This window comes from Drosophila biarmipes, chromosome X (assembly GCF_025231255.1).
Source record: "Drosophila biarmipes strain raj3 chromosome X, RU_DBia_V1.1, whole genome shotgun sequence".
In the NCBI taxonomy this organism is placed as follows: domain Eukaryota; kingdom Metazoa; phylum Arthropoda; class Insecta; order Diptera; family Drosophilidae; genus Drosophila; species Drosophila biarmipes.
The window spans coordinates 24,248,098-24,261,748 of record NC_066611.1 but is presented as its reverse complement, the minus strand read 5'-3'; the positions used below and the strand labels follow the sequence as shown (position 1 = coordinate 24,261,748).

General features: G+C 45.3%; 2 protein-coding genes across 7 annotated transcripts in view; one reads left to right on the top strand and one right to left on the bottom strand.

The window, feature by feature from the left end:
* The window catches only part of LOC108027547 (serine-rich adhesin for platelets), a 41,830-nt gene that overhangs the window by 13,005 nt on the left and 15,174 nt on the right, over positions 1-13,651 (top strand). For 5 of the 6 annotated variants that reach the window (XM_050887642.1, XM_050887647.1, XM_050887644.1 and 2 more), the window contains exons 3-5: positions 6,480-7,245; positions 9,490-9,819; positions 10,507-11,048. In XM_050887642.1, the coding sequence (XP_050743599.1) occupies positions 6,973-7,245; positions 9,490-9,819; positions 10,507-11,048 (1,145 nt within the window). In that variant the 5' untranslated portion in view covers positions 6,480-6,972. The remainder of the gene's footprint in view (positions 1-6,479; positions 7,246-9,489; positions 9,820-10,506; positions 11,049-13,651) is intronic. The other variant, XM_044093451.2, reaches the window with a different exon arrangement.
* Positions 11,624-12,081, bottom strand: LOC108027549 (uncharacterized). The gene is made up of 2 exons (XM_017099012.3): positions 11,958-12,081; positions 11,624-11,894 (listed from the first exon to the last, which is right to left on the bottom strand). Exon 2 carries the CDS (start codon positions 11,881-11,883, stop codon positions 11,707-11,709), a length of 177 nt encoding a protein of 58 aa, XP_016954501.1. The 5' UTR covers positions 11,884-11,894; positions 11,958-12,081; the 3' UTR covers positions 11,624-11,706.

Sequence of the window (13,651 nt, the reverse complement as noted above, 5' to 3'; positions counted from 1 at the left end):
GGAGTGCCTTGGGCAGCCTACTTGTCATAGTACAAGGTCTGAGCTTTGGCCCACATGGTTCTGGCACTCCGACCACATCTCCTCGAATTCAGTCCAAGTTCATGCTCGTCTTTCTGGTGTCTAGCTCTCCACCAGTCCGCGAAATTTGGTTATTTCACTCGTGCTGCTGGCCAAATTGCTTGGCACATTCTGAAATGAAAATTCCTGGGCCGCCTCTGGCTGCACTGCGAGAAAAATGGCCTATAATGTGGGTAAATTAATGTTGGGGAGAACAACAAAGGGTTGAGATATGTGTTCAGTCTGAGCATTTATTGGATCAAATTGGAGCGCCTTCCTGCAGCGCTGTTTTCATCACTAGAACTCAAGCTTATTCCGCTTGATGTTGAGTTGCCTTGAGCCAATTTTTGTTTTGCCGATTTGTACTCTTGCTCGACTGTTTTGTGGGCCATCTTCTAGGCACGTCTATTTGTCTTTCACCAATTGACAAGTGGGAGTGTTCTCGAACACTTCTTTCCATTCCATTCCATTTCCCTTCTAGCCTGTCAGGATGGTGTTGAATCCAGCCCGGTGTTCTCATTCGACTTGCGTTCTTCTTCTGGCCCGTTTTCGGCGGTAAACCATTTAATGATGATATAATACAGCCAACTAAAGCACCCGAAAACGCACACACAGGCGCGCTGGGAAATTGCGAAGAAGAAGCTCGGCACGCAAGCAGTGTTTTCCCCATTTCCCCCTGAAATTATTTTTTGTGTGCTTCTCTCCATCTCACAAAGAATACAACAAAAACACAAAAAGGTCGTTGAATGAGGTCAAGGTAGCACTTGCTCCCTCTCTCCCTGACCTGTACTCACCCCTCCCTTTCTCCGATGGATTTTCCATCTCTCTCCGGAGGAGGAGGAAGAGCCCGCGCCAGAAGCACGAAGAAGATGAAGAAAATGTTCCCATTTTCCACTTCATTTATTGATTTGCCCGTCAGTTGTCAGAAATTAGATTATTAAGGCGTTCGCTCCGCTCAGCTGGACCAACAATTTTCCCGCCACCCCCCGGCCTTTCGCCAACCGTCGACCGCCGCCTGCCGACCGCCGCCCGCCGACCGCCACCCACCGCCCAGCGCCCGCTTGCCGCCCCCCGCTGGCGGAAGGAAAGCAGGGAAAAGAAAGACATAAAACACATAGCACAAACAAACAAACGACGCTGCAAGAACATTAAATAAACAATTCGAAAATAAACGTAACAACAAAATACAACAAAATTAAGTATCGGGAATAGTCGAGATGTTCGACGATATCATTACCCTGTAAAAATGAAAATGCCTTCGGGTACAAGTCAGCTGGGGTTGCGTTCTCCTAGCTTATATGATAACATGACAGATGTTAGAGTGGAAAGTTATGTTTTAATAGGAGGTAACTTGGGTCTTTTAGAATACGACAGGATATTGCTGGAATTCATTCGCTTTTTTGTTAAAAATAAATTTGATTTGCATGGCTTTACTAACTTTTAATTATGTTTTGGGTGGTAAGAGGCAATAAAGGTGTTTGAGGGTTAAATACCTATGAACTGTATGGTTTCCCAGGTTGTAGCGCCTCTTTGAACGGGGGTGCCTACACGGCCGGGATCTCGAAATATCCCAGGGTAGGCCAAATGGAAATTGAAATTGTGAGTGACGCCAGGCCAAGACACATGAATGCCTGGGTACATTGCCTTTTCGGTGTGTGTTTGTGGGTTGTTTTTCCTTCTTTCTGGTTTTCATATAAGTGTATGGCTATTCCGATTCCGAATCGGCGGCGGCGACACTTGGCAACAAGTTGAATGGCTCTCGCCCAGCGCCCAAGGGGGCTGTAACCCCCTGATAACGAGGGACAGATCAATATATACAGAACGTACTATATGTGTATATGGACAGGTGAGGCTAGAGGTATATGCACCTACAAGGCGCTGTGGGCTGTGTGCTGTGTGCCGTGTGATGGCTGTACGGGGTGTGCATAATAGACGGGCGTGATGTTTGTCGAATCCGATCGCACCGGCAATCGGCCTTTGATGTGCGTCGTCGTCTGCCACAATATTTTTCATACTCCCCGACGAGCCGACTTTCTCATGTTACCCCGTCTTGTTTTTGATGGATTCCGATCGGATTTGTGGGGCAGAGGTGTGAACATGCCGCGGAGATAACCTTTGATACGGCGTGCCACGGAGTGTGTTAGTGTGCGATTCAATTGGGTTAGGTCGGCGATTCAGTGGGTTGTAGATCGTGCAATAAGTGAATGAGCATTGTGTGTTGTACAACACTGCCAACCTGACCTCAAGATTGGCTGGGAGTTTATTAAAACCTTAACTTTCGTTTAAACTCCTGTTGACCCACAATGTTGTCAATAAACCAAGATATTACCGGTATCCCTGGGCAGTCTTGAATATTTGAAGTTAACTTGGAAAATTCCATTTTAACGACCTCTGGTTAAACTAAGTGTCAGTTAAAAATATTTCGAAATTTTCAAACGGTATACTAAGTGTGGCAATCAATTAGTTAATCTTGAATATTTGAAATGAAACGGAAAGGAACGGAAATTCCATTTTAACGACCTGTGGTTAAACTAAGTGTTACTTAAAAGTATTTAAAAATTTTCAAACGGTATACTAAGTGTGGCAATTAACCAGATACTACCAGTGTCCCTAGGTAATCTGGAATATTTGAAATGAAACGGAAAGGAACGGAAATTCCATTTTAACGACCTGTGGTTAAACTAAGTGTTAGTTAAAAGTATTTCAAAATTTTCAAACGGTTTTCTTTAGTTTAACATGCGCACGTCATATTACACTAAGTGTGGCAAATAACCAAGATACTACCAGTATCCGTAGGTAATCGTTAACCTATGGTTCAACTAAATGTTAGTTTAAAATATTTGGAAATTTTTAAGGGGTTTAATTATTTGGTAGATTATCTTGTCCTTGGTAGACCATTATGGTTAAGCTGAAGGTTAGTTTTAAGGGATCACTTTACTTTAACCGGCGGGTGAGAAACCGACCCCTAAAGGCTCATGGTTGATTTCTGACCCGATCGACTCCAGCAATCTGATCGAGTGGCCTGCATATAGATCTAGCATATGAATGATTTATCGCTGATACCGCTGTTTGTTTGCATTGTACTTTTGTTTCGCTCTCGTGTCAGCTTTATGTACCGACACATATATCGCCTTTTTTATCGACTTCATTCCGCGAAATTGATAGACAAAGAAATAAAAACGGAGTCAATACGTATGCTCGTATTTATCTGTAATTTCTTTTTGTTTTTTGTTTAATGGGGAGAAAGAGAGAAAAAGGCGAAGAAATTTTATAAATGTAATTGCACGTAATTGGATGCCCCCGCGTGTGTTTCTCGGTTTCTGCTTCGTTTTTTGTTTATCGATTCCAAGTTGGTGGCTACACGGCCGAGCCATTTATCGGTTGCCATATATCATTTGTCTCTATATATTTTTCCCCGTCGCTATCTGTGGACAGATATGGAACTGGAATGGCTATCGCCCAAAATTATTGTAAGGGCAGGTGAACACTGTAAACAAAATTGGAGATAATGGACAAGAAGTGTAGAAAAGAGTTGAGAAGCAGGTATTCAAAGGTAAAGAGCTGTGATTTAACAATATCTTACAGCGACACCCCCAAAGAGCTTGCACATTAATCTCTTTGTTTTATCATGGTATCGTTGAGTGTATATTTTAAGTAATACAAACAAAAACCTCACCGTCAATTGAGCTGAAAAAACAACATTTCCTATCAAATTTTGTGGCAAAAATGATTGTAAATATACAAATAAAATGACTGGCACCAAACTTATCTGGCTTTCTGGGAACTAATTCAAGTTTGTTTTATTGAATGAACTACTTAAGCCGGTGCATCGTAATTTCTGCCTTAGTTGCCTTAGGGAAAGCCAGAGAAAAGGATTTTTGACGGGAGTTAAATGTAAATAATAAATTTAGTAAGTGATAACATGACTTAGTGGGTCACACTTAAAGACTTTTTGCATATGCTAGAAAATCGGGAGAACAATTTCGGCCCTTCGAATAAATATTTCTGTGCCGCCCGATAACAATTAAAGAATGAAATGTCAAGCTGAATAAAGGAGATGATATCACGACGTAAAAAGACGATTCGGTTGCCGGCCTTTATTGACTTTGTACACTTAACAATTTTGCTGTTGCCTTTTACTTGGGCTCGTGTGATAACAATTAACTTGATTGTTCCCCACTACAAGCGGCCGGGAATGAAATCGAATATAACTGAGAAAAAATCGGGTGAAGTACGGCGAAGCAAAGAAGATAAAAAACATACAAATTCGTTTCGTGTCCAGTAGGATAATAAAAATAAAGATTGAAGACAGAACACGCGTGTAATGAGCCAAGCAGCGGTAAAAGTATTAAAGCCCTGCTCGAACAGCGCCAAGAAAGGAGAACAGCCACAGAACTACATCAATCAAAGTTCATTTTTTGGGGGCGGTTCGGCTGCTGGAACATAAAAAACCATCCGAAAAACGAGTCAAGATGACGGCGAATCAGGAGAAATATAGGGTTTGGAATATATGACCGAAAAAACCAGTTCACGTGCTATAACACCAAATGCCTATATCAGATTCTGTGAGCCGAAAATTGTACATAATAGTACAATATAATAATAAATTATAATATTATATTATAATATTTTATATTATATCATATTATATTGTATTATTTCATTTTATCTTTATGTTTTGCCTATCGCCTGACCTTCAGTGGGACCATCGGCACCAGAGCTGATAAGTTGATATAGGTCGTTATATGGTGTTTTTCCCAAAGACCGACTGGCCAAGGCCTAACAGAAGCCGAACAGAGTGTTTTACAATCATTCACTGGGCTTGTTATTTTTTACGATTACCCATTTGCCACCAAACCCAACACATTTTCAGTAATCTGCAGCCGAATCGGTTTATCTATCCGCTGCTCTGCGTCCATCGCCTTGAGTGACTTGACACACTCGGGTTGGCCCCACTTTTGCGAAAAGAAACTACTTTGACAATGCAATTACAGTGGGGCAATTATGGCGACCAGTATATCTGAGCGATTCGTTTTCGTCTGTCTATCTGTTTGCGGGTAATTACATGTGTTTTGGCTCAAATTATTGTGCTGGCTGTCGTTTTTGCCTTCTTTATGTTGTTTAATTACGACGCTCGATGCGATAAAGTTGGCAAACCCGCAAACAAAAAGGTAATCACAATAAAAGTATGCACTGCAATCACGAAGTCCATCAAATCCTTCGATTATTCAGGGACAGTTACCTGGGTCTTTGACCTCTGACCCTATCGCGGGGGTGATTAAACGACGCTCCGCGGGCTTCCATTTGTGTTCGCAAACAATAACCGAAAATGCACAGGGGGCAGCCACATTCGCACTCCTTGGATCCGCAACCAATCAAGAAGTCGAACTCGAACTCGAGAGATGAAGGTGAAATAGATTTACACCATGGAATGCAGGTAATACCTATGACAGGGAGCAGGCATTGGAACTATTGTTTTGAAGAATATTCCAAGTGGCTTGCCGTAAAAAGTTAGCAATGCAATAACTACTCTGTGCCTTTAGTTAGTCCGAGCTTAAACATTTCGTTAGGCTTAATCGAACAACCTCACCTATTGATTGTCCCCGCCCTCGAAGTGATAACTTTCTGGGCAAGCAAAAGTGTCAAACGGAGGAAAAGCCAAATAAGAAGGGGCGTTAACCTGGCCTTTTCATTTTTAATACCTCTCCTAGGCTGTATTTTAGCTGTGTTTTTCAGGAAAGAGCGGTAATAAACGGCATTATATCATCATCGCAGCGTTGATTATTACGATCCACCAAAAGTCATCGCATATATGGCCGAGTACAGTTAGTTGAGGCTTTTTGCTGCCCAGTCCAACTGAAACTGGGGAAAACAAAGGCTTCGAGCCACAAAAAACACAGAGCGGGGAAAACAAAACAAAACCTTTCCAAGCTTTAATTACAATGCATAAAAACACAGTAAAAACCCGAAAACAGCCCCAGCCATGGCATTTGTGAGTTGGACATTGACCGTCAAATGAGAAGTCTGAAAAGTGTAACACGCTTGGTCGCAATTTAACCCTTCTCGGCCCGCGAACTGCTGGGAGCTATTGGGTTAAGAGTGAGTCAATGCCAGGAACACTGGGAGATGGTACTGCGGGCCATATTAAACGAATTCCAGGGAACAAGATCGGGTTTTTATGTCACGAAAGCACTTTAACAACAAACAAGCTATTGGGTTTCTGTCGATCTAACATTGTATTACTGGGCTCTCCAATGGGGTTTATAGGTAGGAAGGTTTTGCATACGTAGAGATCAAACAAATACAAAGGAAAATTCTATATATATGCAAATTAAAAATTCTATAAATAAGGATCTTCCTAAACTGCATTAAACAATTTAAAGAAATAAAATAACCAGAACGCCTTCTCTTCCTTCCTGCAGATGGTTTCCGTTTTCGCAGCGATCGACCGGCAAGGAGGTTCAGTATCGTCAGTACTATGGTAACATCGGTCGGTACGATGGGCCTCGTGCCGCAGCCACATCGAAAGCTTGCCACGCATCGCAGGCTGTAAGGAAAACCCCGCCCCTCCCCCCGAAAAAGGAAAACACAACTGCAACGCGAAAGTGCAGATAGAGGATAAGATACTAGCCGATAGAAGAGGAAAACCCGGGGTGAAGCACCACCCCCACGCACCGCCACACAGATGAGGGTGCCACCAACAGGTTGACCACCAAAAAGCAGAAAAGAAAAGTAACTAAAACAACAAACAAAATAAAATAGTAATAAAAAGCCAACCGCACGACAAATAGAAAAGGCAATAACAGCAGCAACCCACCAAGCCGCAGAGCCGGGCCGCCGAAAGAGAGGAGCGTGTGAGCAGAGGAACCCCCCGGAAAAGCCGCCCCTGGACAACCACTAAGCCCGCACAACAAAATGTTACAAAACCCGAACGCCTCTGCCGCCGCCGCTGCGCACTCGGCGGCGCAGGCGGCCTCGGTGGCCGCTGCCTCCGCCGCCGCAGCGGCCAACAACGCGGCCCTGGCCGCCTCCTCCATCCAGCCCAAGCTCATCGTGATCCGCCGGCGCCCGAACCAGGGATTCGGCTTCACGCTGCGCCACTTCATCGCCTATCCGCCGGAAGACGACCCGGCATCCGCGTCCTCGGCGGCCGCAGCACCCGCATCGGTGTCCGGCAACTGGCCGCAGGTGAGTCAGGATTGTGCACGGACTTCGGAGGGGGATGTGGGGCATAGATGATCCACGATATATATTTCGAATTAATATCTATCACAAGTAGAGAGAATTATCACAACATCTATGTTGGTATCTTCTATAACGTCTATCAGCTATGTATCATGATCATGATATCTATCATTGACATCTTATGGGCATAATATTGGGGGCATAGATGATCCACGATATATATTACTATCTACCACAACTATCATTAGAGTAGAGAGAATTATCACAACATCTATGTTGGTATCTTCTATAACGTCTATCAGCTATGTATCATGATCATGATATCTATCATTGACATCTTATGGGCATAATATTGGGGGCATAGATGATCCGCGATATATATTACTATCTATCACAACTATCATTAGAGTAGAGAGAATTATCACAACATCTATGTTGGTATCTTCCATAACGTCTATCAGCTATGTATCATGATCATGATATCTATCATGATATTTCGACATCTTATGTGGAATGGTAAATGAGTATGAGTCAGGATGGTGCTGGTCTAGTGAGGAGAAAATGAAGTAGGGATAGTGCCTAGCGCCTGGAGGCACATGATAGATATTGGCTAAGGGATATTTATTAAATCTAGATGATATTTATCAAATCTGTATATATAGTATATGGCTGTAAACATGGAAAATGTGACTGAAAGATGTGGCATAAGTGTATCTAGTAATCTGGTATATGTGTGCATGGGTAGAATGCAAAATAATCTCTATCATAATATCATCACTTCTATGTATGTAGGTTAAGGACACTGAGTATCATAAAAGATACTGGATGGAGGATGCAGGGTCGGATTGCGGGGCAAATGATGCAGAATATCTGTCTGTCATAGCATCTATGTTTGTTGTATTGAAAACCCTTAAGGTTAAATAACACCCGATTCACAAAAGATGGTGAAGTAAACTAATAGTTTTCCAATAATTGAGATATTACCTGGTATTCAATACCTTTTCTTCTAGTTAGAAATGTTCTTTCCAGTTCAATTAAAATTCGTTGCCATTCCAAAACTCCATGTGCATAAAAAATAATTTTGGTTGGGGTTGAATTATTTAATAATTTTTACCTGGAGGTTAATTGCTCGCAAAGGAGGTGGAAGTGAGAGAGCGGGCGAGACTCTTTCTCTCTCCCGCTCTGCAGAGTGGCAGCCTCGGTCGACGCTGACGCTGACGTCGGCGCTCGGCGTTACGTGAGCGCTGCGCACGCGCGACTTATTCAAATTGCCGCTTTTGCTTTTTCTGCTTTCTTTTTGCTTTTCGTTTGTGATACCCCGCACGGAGTGCAGAGGGGTGTTTCAAGTATACTGAAAACTAGTCAATAAGAAATATGAATAATAAAGTAACAAATGTATTAGACTTAAAATTTTAAAATATTGTAATAAGTTCTAATTAAATCCTTTGACGCCTGCCTAAAAAGCATAAATAGGAAGTTACTTAATCACAATACAAAACCACACTGCGTATGAGTACTGTTCTGCCGACAAGCTTGTGATTGCTATGTTAGGGTATGCCAGTGCCGTAGAACCTCCCTTCTCTTTCTCTTTTCTCTGCTTTATTTTTATTTTTGCACTAATTTGCGTTTTGCTCACTTAACTTTTTGTGCCCGTTTTATTTTTATTCTGTTAATATTACAACCTCCGCTCGCCGCTCTCACTCACTCTCACACTCTCTTTACGCCTCTCCCTGTCGCTCGCACGGCGACTTAATCCAATCTACACTCTCCTCGCGAAATGTGGTTTCACGACCCACAGGCCCGTCCAGCTAAATAGGTCTAGGTGCTTGTTTAAATAACTTGAATATTTTAGAGAGCTCTGTATTCATTTCCTCAATAAACTTTAAAAAATGTTGTAAAAAGTTATATCTGCTACGTAAACCTTATCGAAAGGTACATGCTAATTTTTAGCTTAGCTTGGAATATTTTTGAATAGGAATTAGGGATTATATAAAGTAAATAATTTGTGAAAATGTATATTTGTTGAATAAATCATGTGTTTATTTTTTACCATAAATAATTCCTTCATTCCATCTCAGCTCTAAGTAGTTTTTAGTGAGTGCTGCCTTTCTTATGAATCAGATTTCAGGATTATCAACTATGATCTTGAGCAGTTTTATTACTATATTGAGGCGCCTACCTAATCTCCCCGCCACAATCGTACGTCTACTAACTATTTTTTGTGCTTCGGTTTCGTTTGGTGTGTAGGAAGCCTCCAGTGTGGCCGGCAGCAGCAGCGGCAGCAGCAGCAGCGTCGTCGGCGGCGGCGCCGTGGCCGGGATCACCGGTTTGGAGCCAACGTCGCCGACGTCGCTGCCGCCGTACCAAGTGAAAGCGATGGAGACCATTTTCATCAAAGAGGTGCAGGCGAACGGACCGGCCCACTACGCCAACCTGCAGACGGGCGACCGCGTGCTGATGGTCAACAACCAGCCGATCGCTGGCATCGCCTACAGCACCATCGTCTCGATGATCAAGCAGACGCCGACGGTCCTCACGCTGCACGTGGTGCCCAAGGAGTGCGATGTCCTGCAGATGGTAAGGTTCTGCCACGCCCCGCCGGGGGCGTGAATACGCCCAGAGATTACAGATACGCGGGGTAACCTCAAGTACCGAAATATACGATATAAATTATAATATTTAAAAAGTTCCGGACTGGGCCATGAAGTTTGTGTACATTTCAACGTTTAAAAAACTAGTTTCGGTCACGAAAGTCCGTGGAACCGAAAGTGCCTCAACACTCATGTGACTCACCTAAAAATTTCAGTGTAAAAATGTTTCTGCGAAAGCCATTAATATTGGCAGCCAAACAAAAACCCTATATGTGATACCAGCGCTGTAATGATTTCTGGGGATAAACAACGCTAAGTTGGCTTTAAACATACAAAAGTCGCTATCAACTTTTGGTAACCCGGTGAATTCAGATGAAATTGATCGTTTTACTACGGCACATCTGCAGTTGAGCTTTTAAACCAATTTGGCGAGGAACGATAAACAAATAATGTCTTCCCCTGGGCGGTAATTGATAAGAGTGATTGATGATCTGTCCGCACCACATGACAAGCTAGTCCGTACCGCGAGAAGTATTTAAGCAGTGATGCTAAGATCACCTGGTTTAAGGTAGTTGGGTTGAGGGGAATGCGACCAAGATTGCTGGACACCCACTGCATGAACGTTGTGTTGTACTATCATCTCACTAACTTGTTTTCCCTCCGCTTTTCACAGCACTACACGAGCATTGCCCACACGCCGGAGTCGAATCGCCTGACCATGTCGACGCACTCGCCCTCGCTGCTGGCCAACGGCTCCCACAAGACCACATTTCCAGCGGCAACGGCAGCAGCAGCGGCGGCAGTTGCGGCGCCGCCGCAGCAGCATCCGCAGCAGATGCAGCAGCAACAGTTGATCTCATATCCCGCTGTTGCGGCCGTGACCACATCTTCGCCGGCAGGATCGCCGCACTCGCACTCGCACCCCAACTCCCACCATGCCCCCTCCCTGCACGGCGGCAGTCGCTCGGGCAGCATCACCAGCACGGCCAGCGCGGGCATCACCATCCTGAGTCACCAGTTCTACCCACAGCAGCAGCAGCAGCAGCAGCAGCAGCAGCACCGTCATCCGGCGCTCACTGGCGGCAGCAGCAGCATCGACTTCGGGGACATGGCACACGGCCTGCGGCAACATCAGCAGCAGCAGCAGCAGCAGCAACACCTCTACCAGCAGCAGCAGCAGCAGCAGCAGCAGCAACATCATCATCAGTTCATGCGGTAAGTCAACGAAATAAATGAGCTCACCTTGGCGCACAGCGAAACGGCAATTGACGTCACACGATGGCAATTACAGCGGATTTTCGGATTTCGAATTTGGGATCTCAGATAAATACAAAATAGCACACAAGTTTACAACGCGCATATCTACAGGCGAAATCTGGTGTCTGCCTGAGCCAATTGGCAGTATTTGAGCTGAAAACTGCTTCTGCGCGGACTAAACAAGATCATATCATGTTGGGTCGAGAGTTCGGACTTGATTTCTTGACATTATCCTTATTATATCCCGTGATTTTGGTAATTGTCTCTATTTAGATTTCTACGGACCAGAATATAACATGGTTTTTTAATTTTTAAAAGTACTGCTGACCAACTGTAGCCGTTTCTCAATTGATTCTTTTTATTTCCTGAATATCTTTAAACTTTTTTACATTTTCAAATGTACTGCCACTTGTCAAGTGTCATCGAAAAAAATAATGACTAGAAACCGACGGAAAAGTAGCCAGTTTTGGGAATTTCCGCGGCCAGCCCGGTCGTGCCCCTAACCCCGCCCCCACAAATGAGCCGACTTGGTGTATGGGTCCGCCTTGCCGCCTTCGTTTAATGAACGTGTAATTTTCGTGTGGTGTGCAGAGCTCCGCTCGAAAACAAAAGAAAATCAGACGCCACTGGTGGGCAGGACCTGGAAGCCGTCCAGGAACTTGGCCACGGGGATCGCCAGGGAGAAGAGGCCGTAGCTCTTGACGAAGGTCCACAGGAAGTGGTCATTGTAGATGACCGACAGGGTAGAGCGCGCCATTCGCAGCAGTTGCAGCGGTTTCTTCTTCTCCGCCATGGCGCCAAAAACTGACCGAGAGGCTTGGGTTCAGAAGGGCTTACGGAATTTTGTTGAGCCAGCAAACAACTCACCCAATATTCGATTCAATGCGAAGAAAATACACAGATTTTCCCGAACGAAAATTCCGAGGTGTGTGCTCTCCTAAAACGAAAATGGAACTGAGCGCTTCGAGCTAGTTGACTGGAGACGAGGCTCGGGGAGCACTGAAGGCTCCAGGGCCACTAGATCCCCGAGCAAGTCCGACTGGACTTCAGGCTACTCGATTGGGAGCTAAGAAAGTATTTGCCTTTAATCGGTGCACCTAAGTGCGGTGCGCTCCACTGTGCAGTGGCGGTCTGTTGTGATTTATGGTGGCAGAAGCCGAGAGGCGGTCAGTCTTCTCCCTGTCTTTCGTAGCACATGCATATGTGCTGTGTACGAGAGTGTGGGCACCTTGCACATATTTCACTTTCATTGCCAGCAAATCAACGAAATAAACAAGTGAAACCCCAATATTCGGAATTGGAGGCGAGGAATGCCGAGCTGTTGGGGGGCAGGGAGGGCGGGAAAGGCCGGTGCGGGGGCGGGGGCGGTGGCTGACGAACTGAACGACAGTAACCAACTAACTAACCGCAGTATGAACAGCCACCGGCGGCGCGCAGTACGCATAATTAAAGGCAATTGCAAACGAACTCTGGGCAGAGGGTTTTGCAGCCCTCGCGGCTATCCCCTCTGGATCCCCTCTGATCCGATCTTCGACATATGGTATAAGTACTAATATACTATGGCAATAAAGTACAAGATACAATAGTAAGTTATAACATGGGACACCTCGGGTACTGCCAATATTCGGCCCTATCGAACTGGCGGTGAGTGGAGACCACCTCCTCGCACCCGTGGAACCACCAGACCAGAATCCACAGACGAACGCTGGTCGCCATTGTGGCTGCGATGGGGCCTTTCGGTGATTTCATCCTCTGCTTCCCCGGACCCGGACCCGGACCCGGTCCGGAGACCCACTCCTCTCCTCCATCTCCTCTGGCTCGCTCGCTTCAGTCTCATTTCATTCATCGCCCGTCGCCCGCCTGTATTTCCATGCATATTTGTCATTGTTTTGCGTCCGTCTGCGCTGAATGAAAATCATTTTCCACATATTTCCCGCTGTCTGCATGGGGCTGGGCCTGTGCAAAAAGTATTTATCATTCGTATTCTGTGAAAAGTTCGTGTGACGTCAGCGGAGGCGTTGCACGCGTGGTGGTGCGCAGTGTGCAAGTGGGAGTTGCCCTTTGCCCGGACTCCGAAAGGTCAGTTGAGCGGGATAAGGACACAGTTTCGAGCTCGAGCAGGGGAGTAGTGGAACCGGACCCCCCTCAGACTGCCGTTTCATAATCTTTCTTTGTTTAAATTTCTCCGGAGCTTGCGGAAAGTTTGTCACGTCTCCAGTTGCAGGTTGCAAGTGCGCTTTTCAAATTACGTGAGTCGGATTGGGCGGTCGCATCTGAGGGCACCCGGGGAGCACACGCTGGCCAACTGACGAGTCTTCCGACTGTGAGATACCCCGGAAAGGGGGTGATTGATTGTCGACTGCTTTCGGCTGTGCCGCAATTAAGGTGCCCTTCCCTACTGACCTTGCCAAAAGCCTCTACACGCACTTTCTGCAACCGCATGCGTTTCGGGAGCTGCTTTGGTATTCAAAGCGCAGCATCGGCAGGCGCGTTGCGTATACGCAGCCTGGCTGCGCGCGAATATGAATAAGTAAATCAATTATGAGTGTGCAGCCACAAAC

What these genes read in the sequence shown, in the direction of transcription:
- LOC108027549 (XM_017099012.3), bottom strand. Translation starts at nt 11,883, where the DNA reads ATGGCGGAGAAGAAGAAACCGCTGCAACTGCTGCGAATGGCGCGCTCT.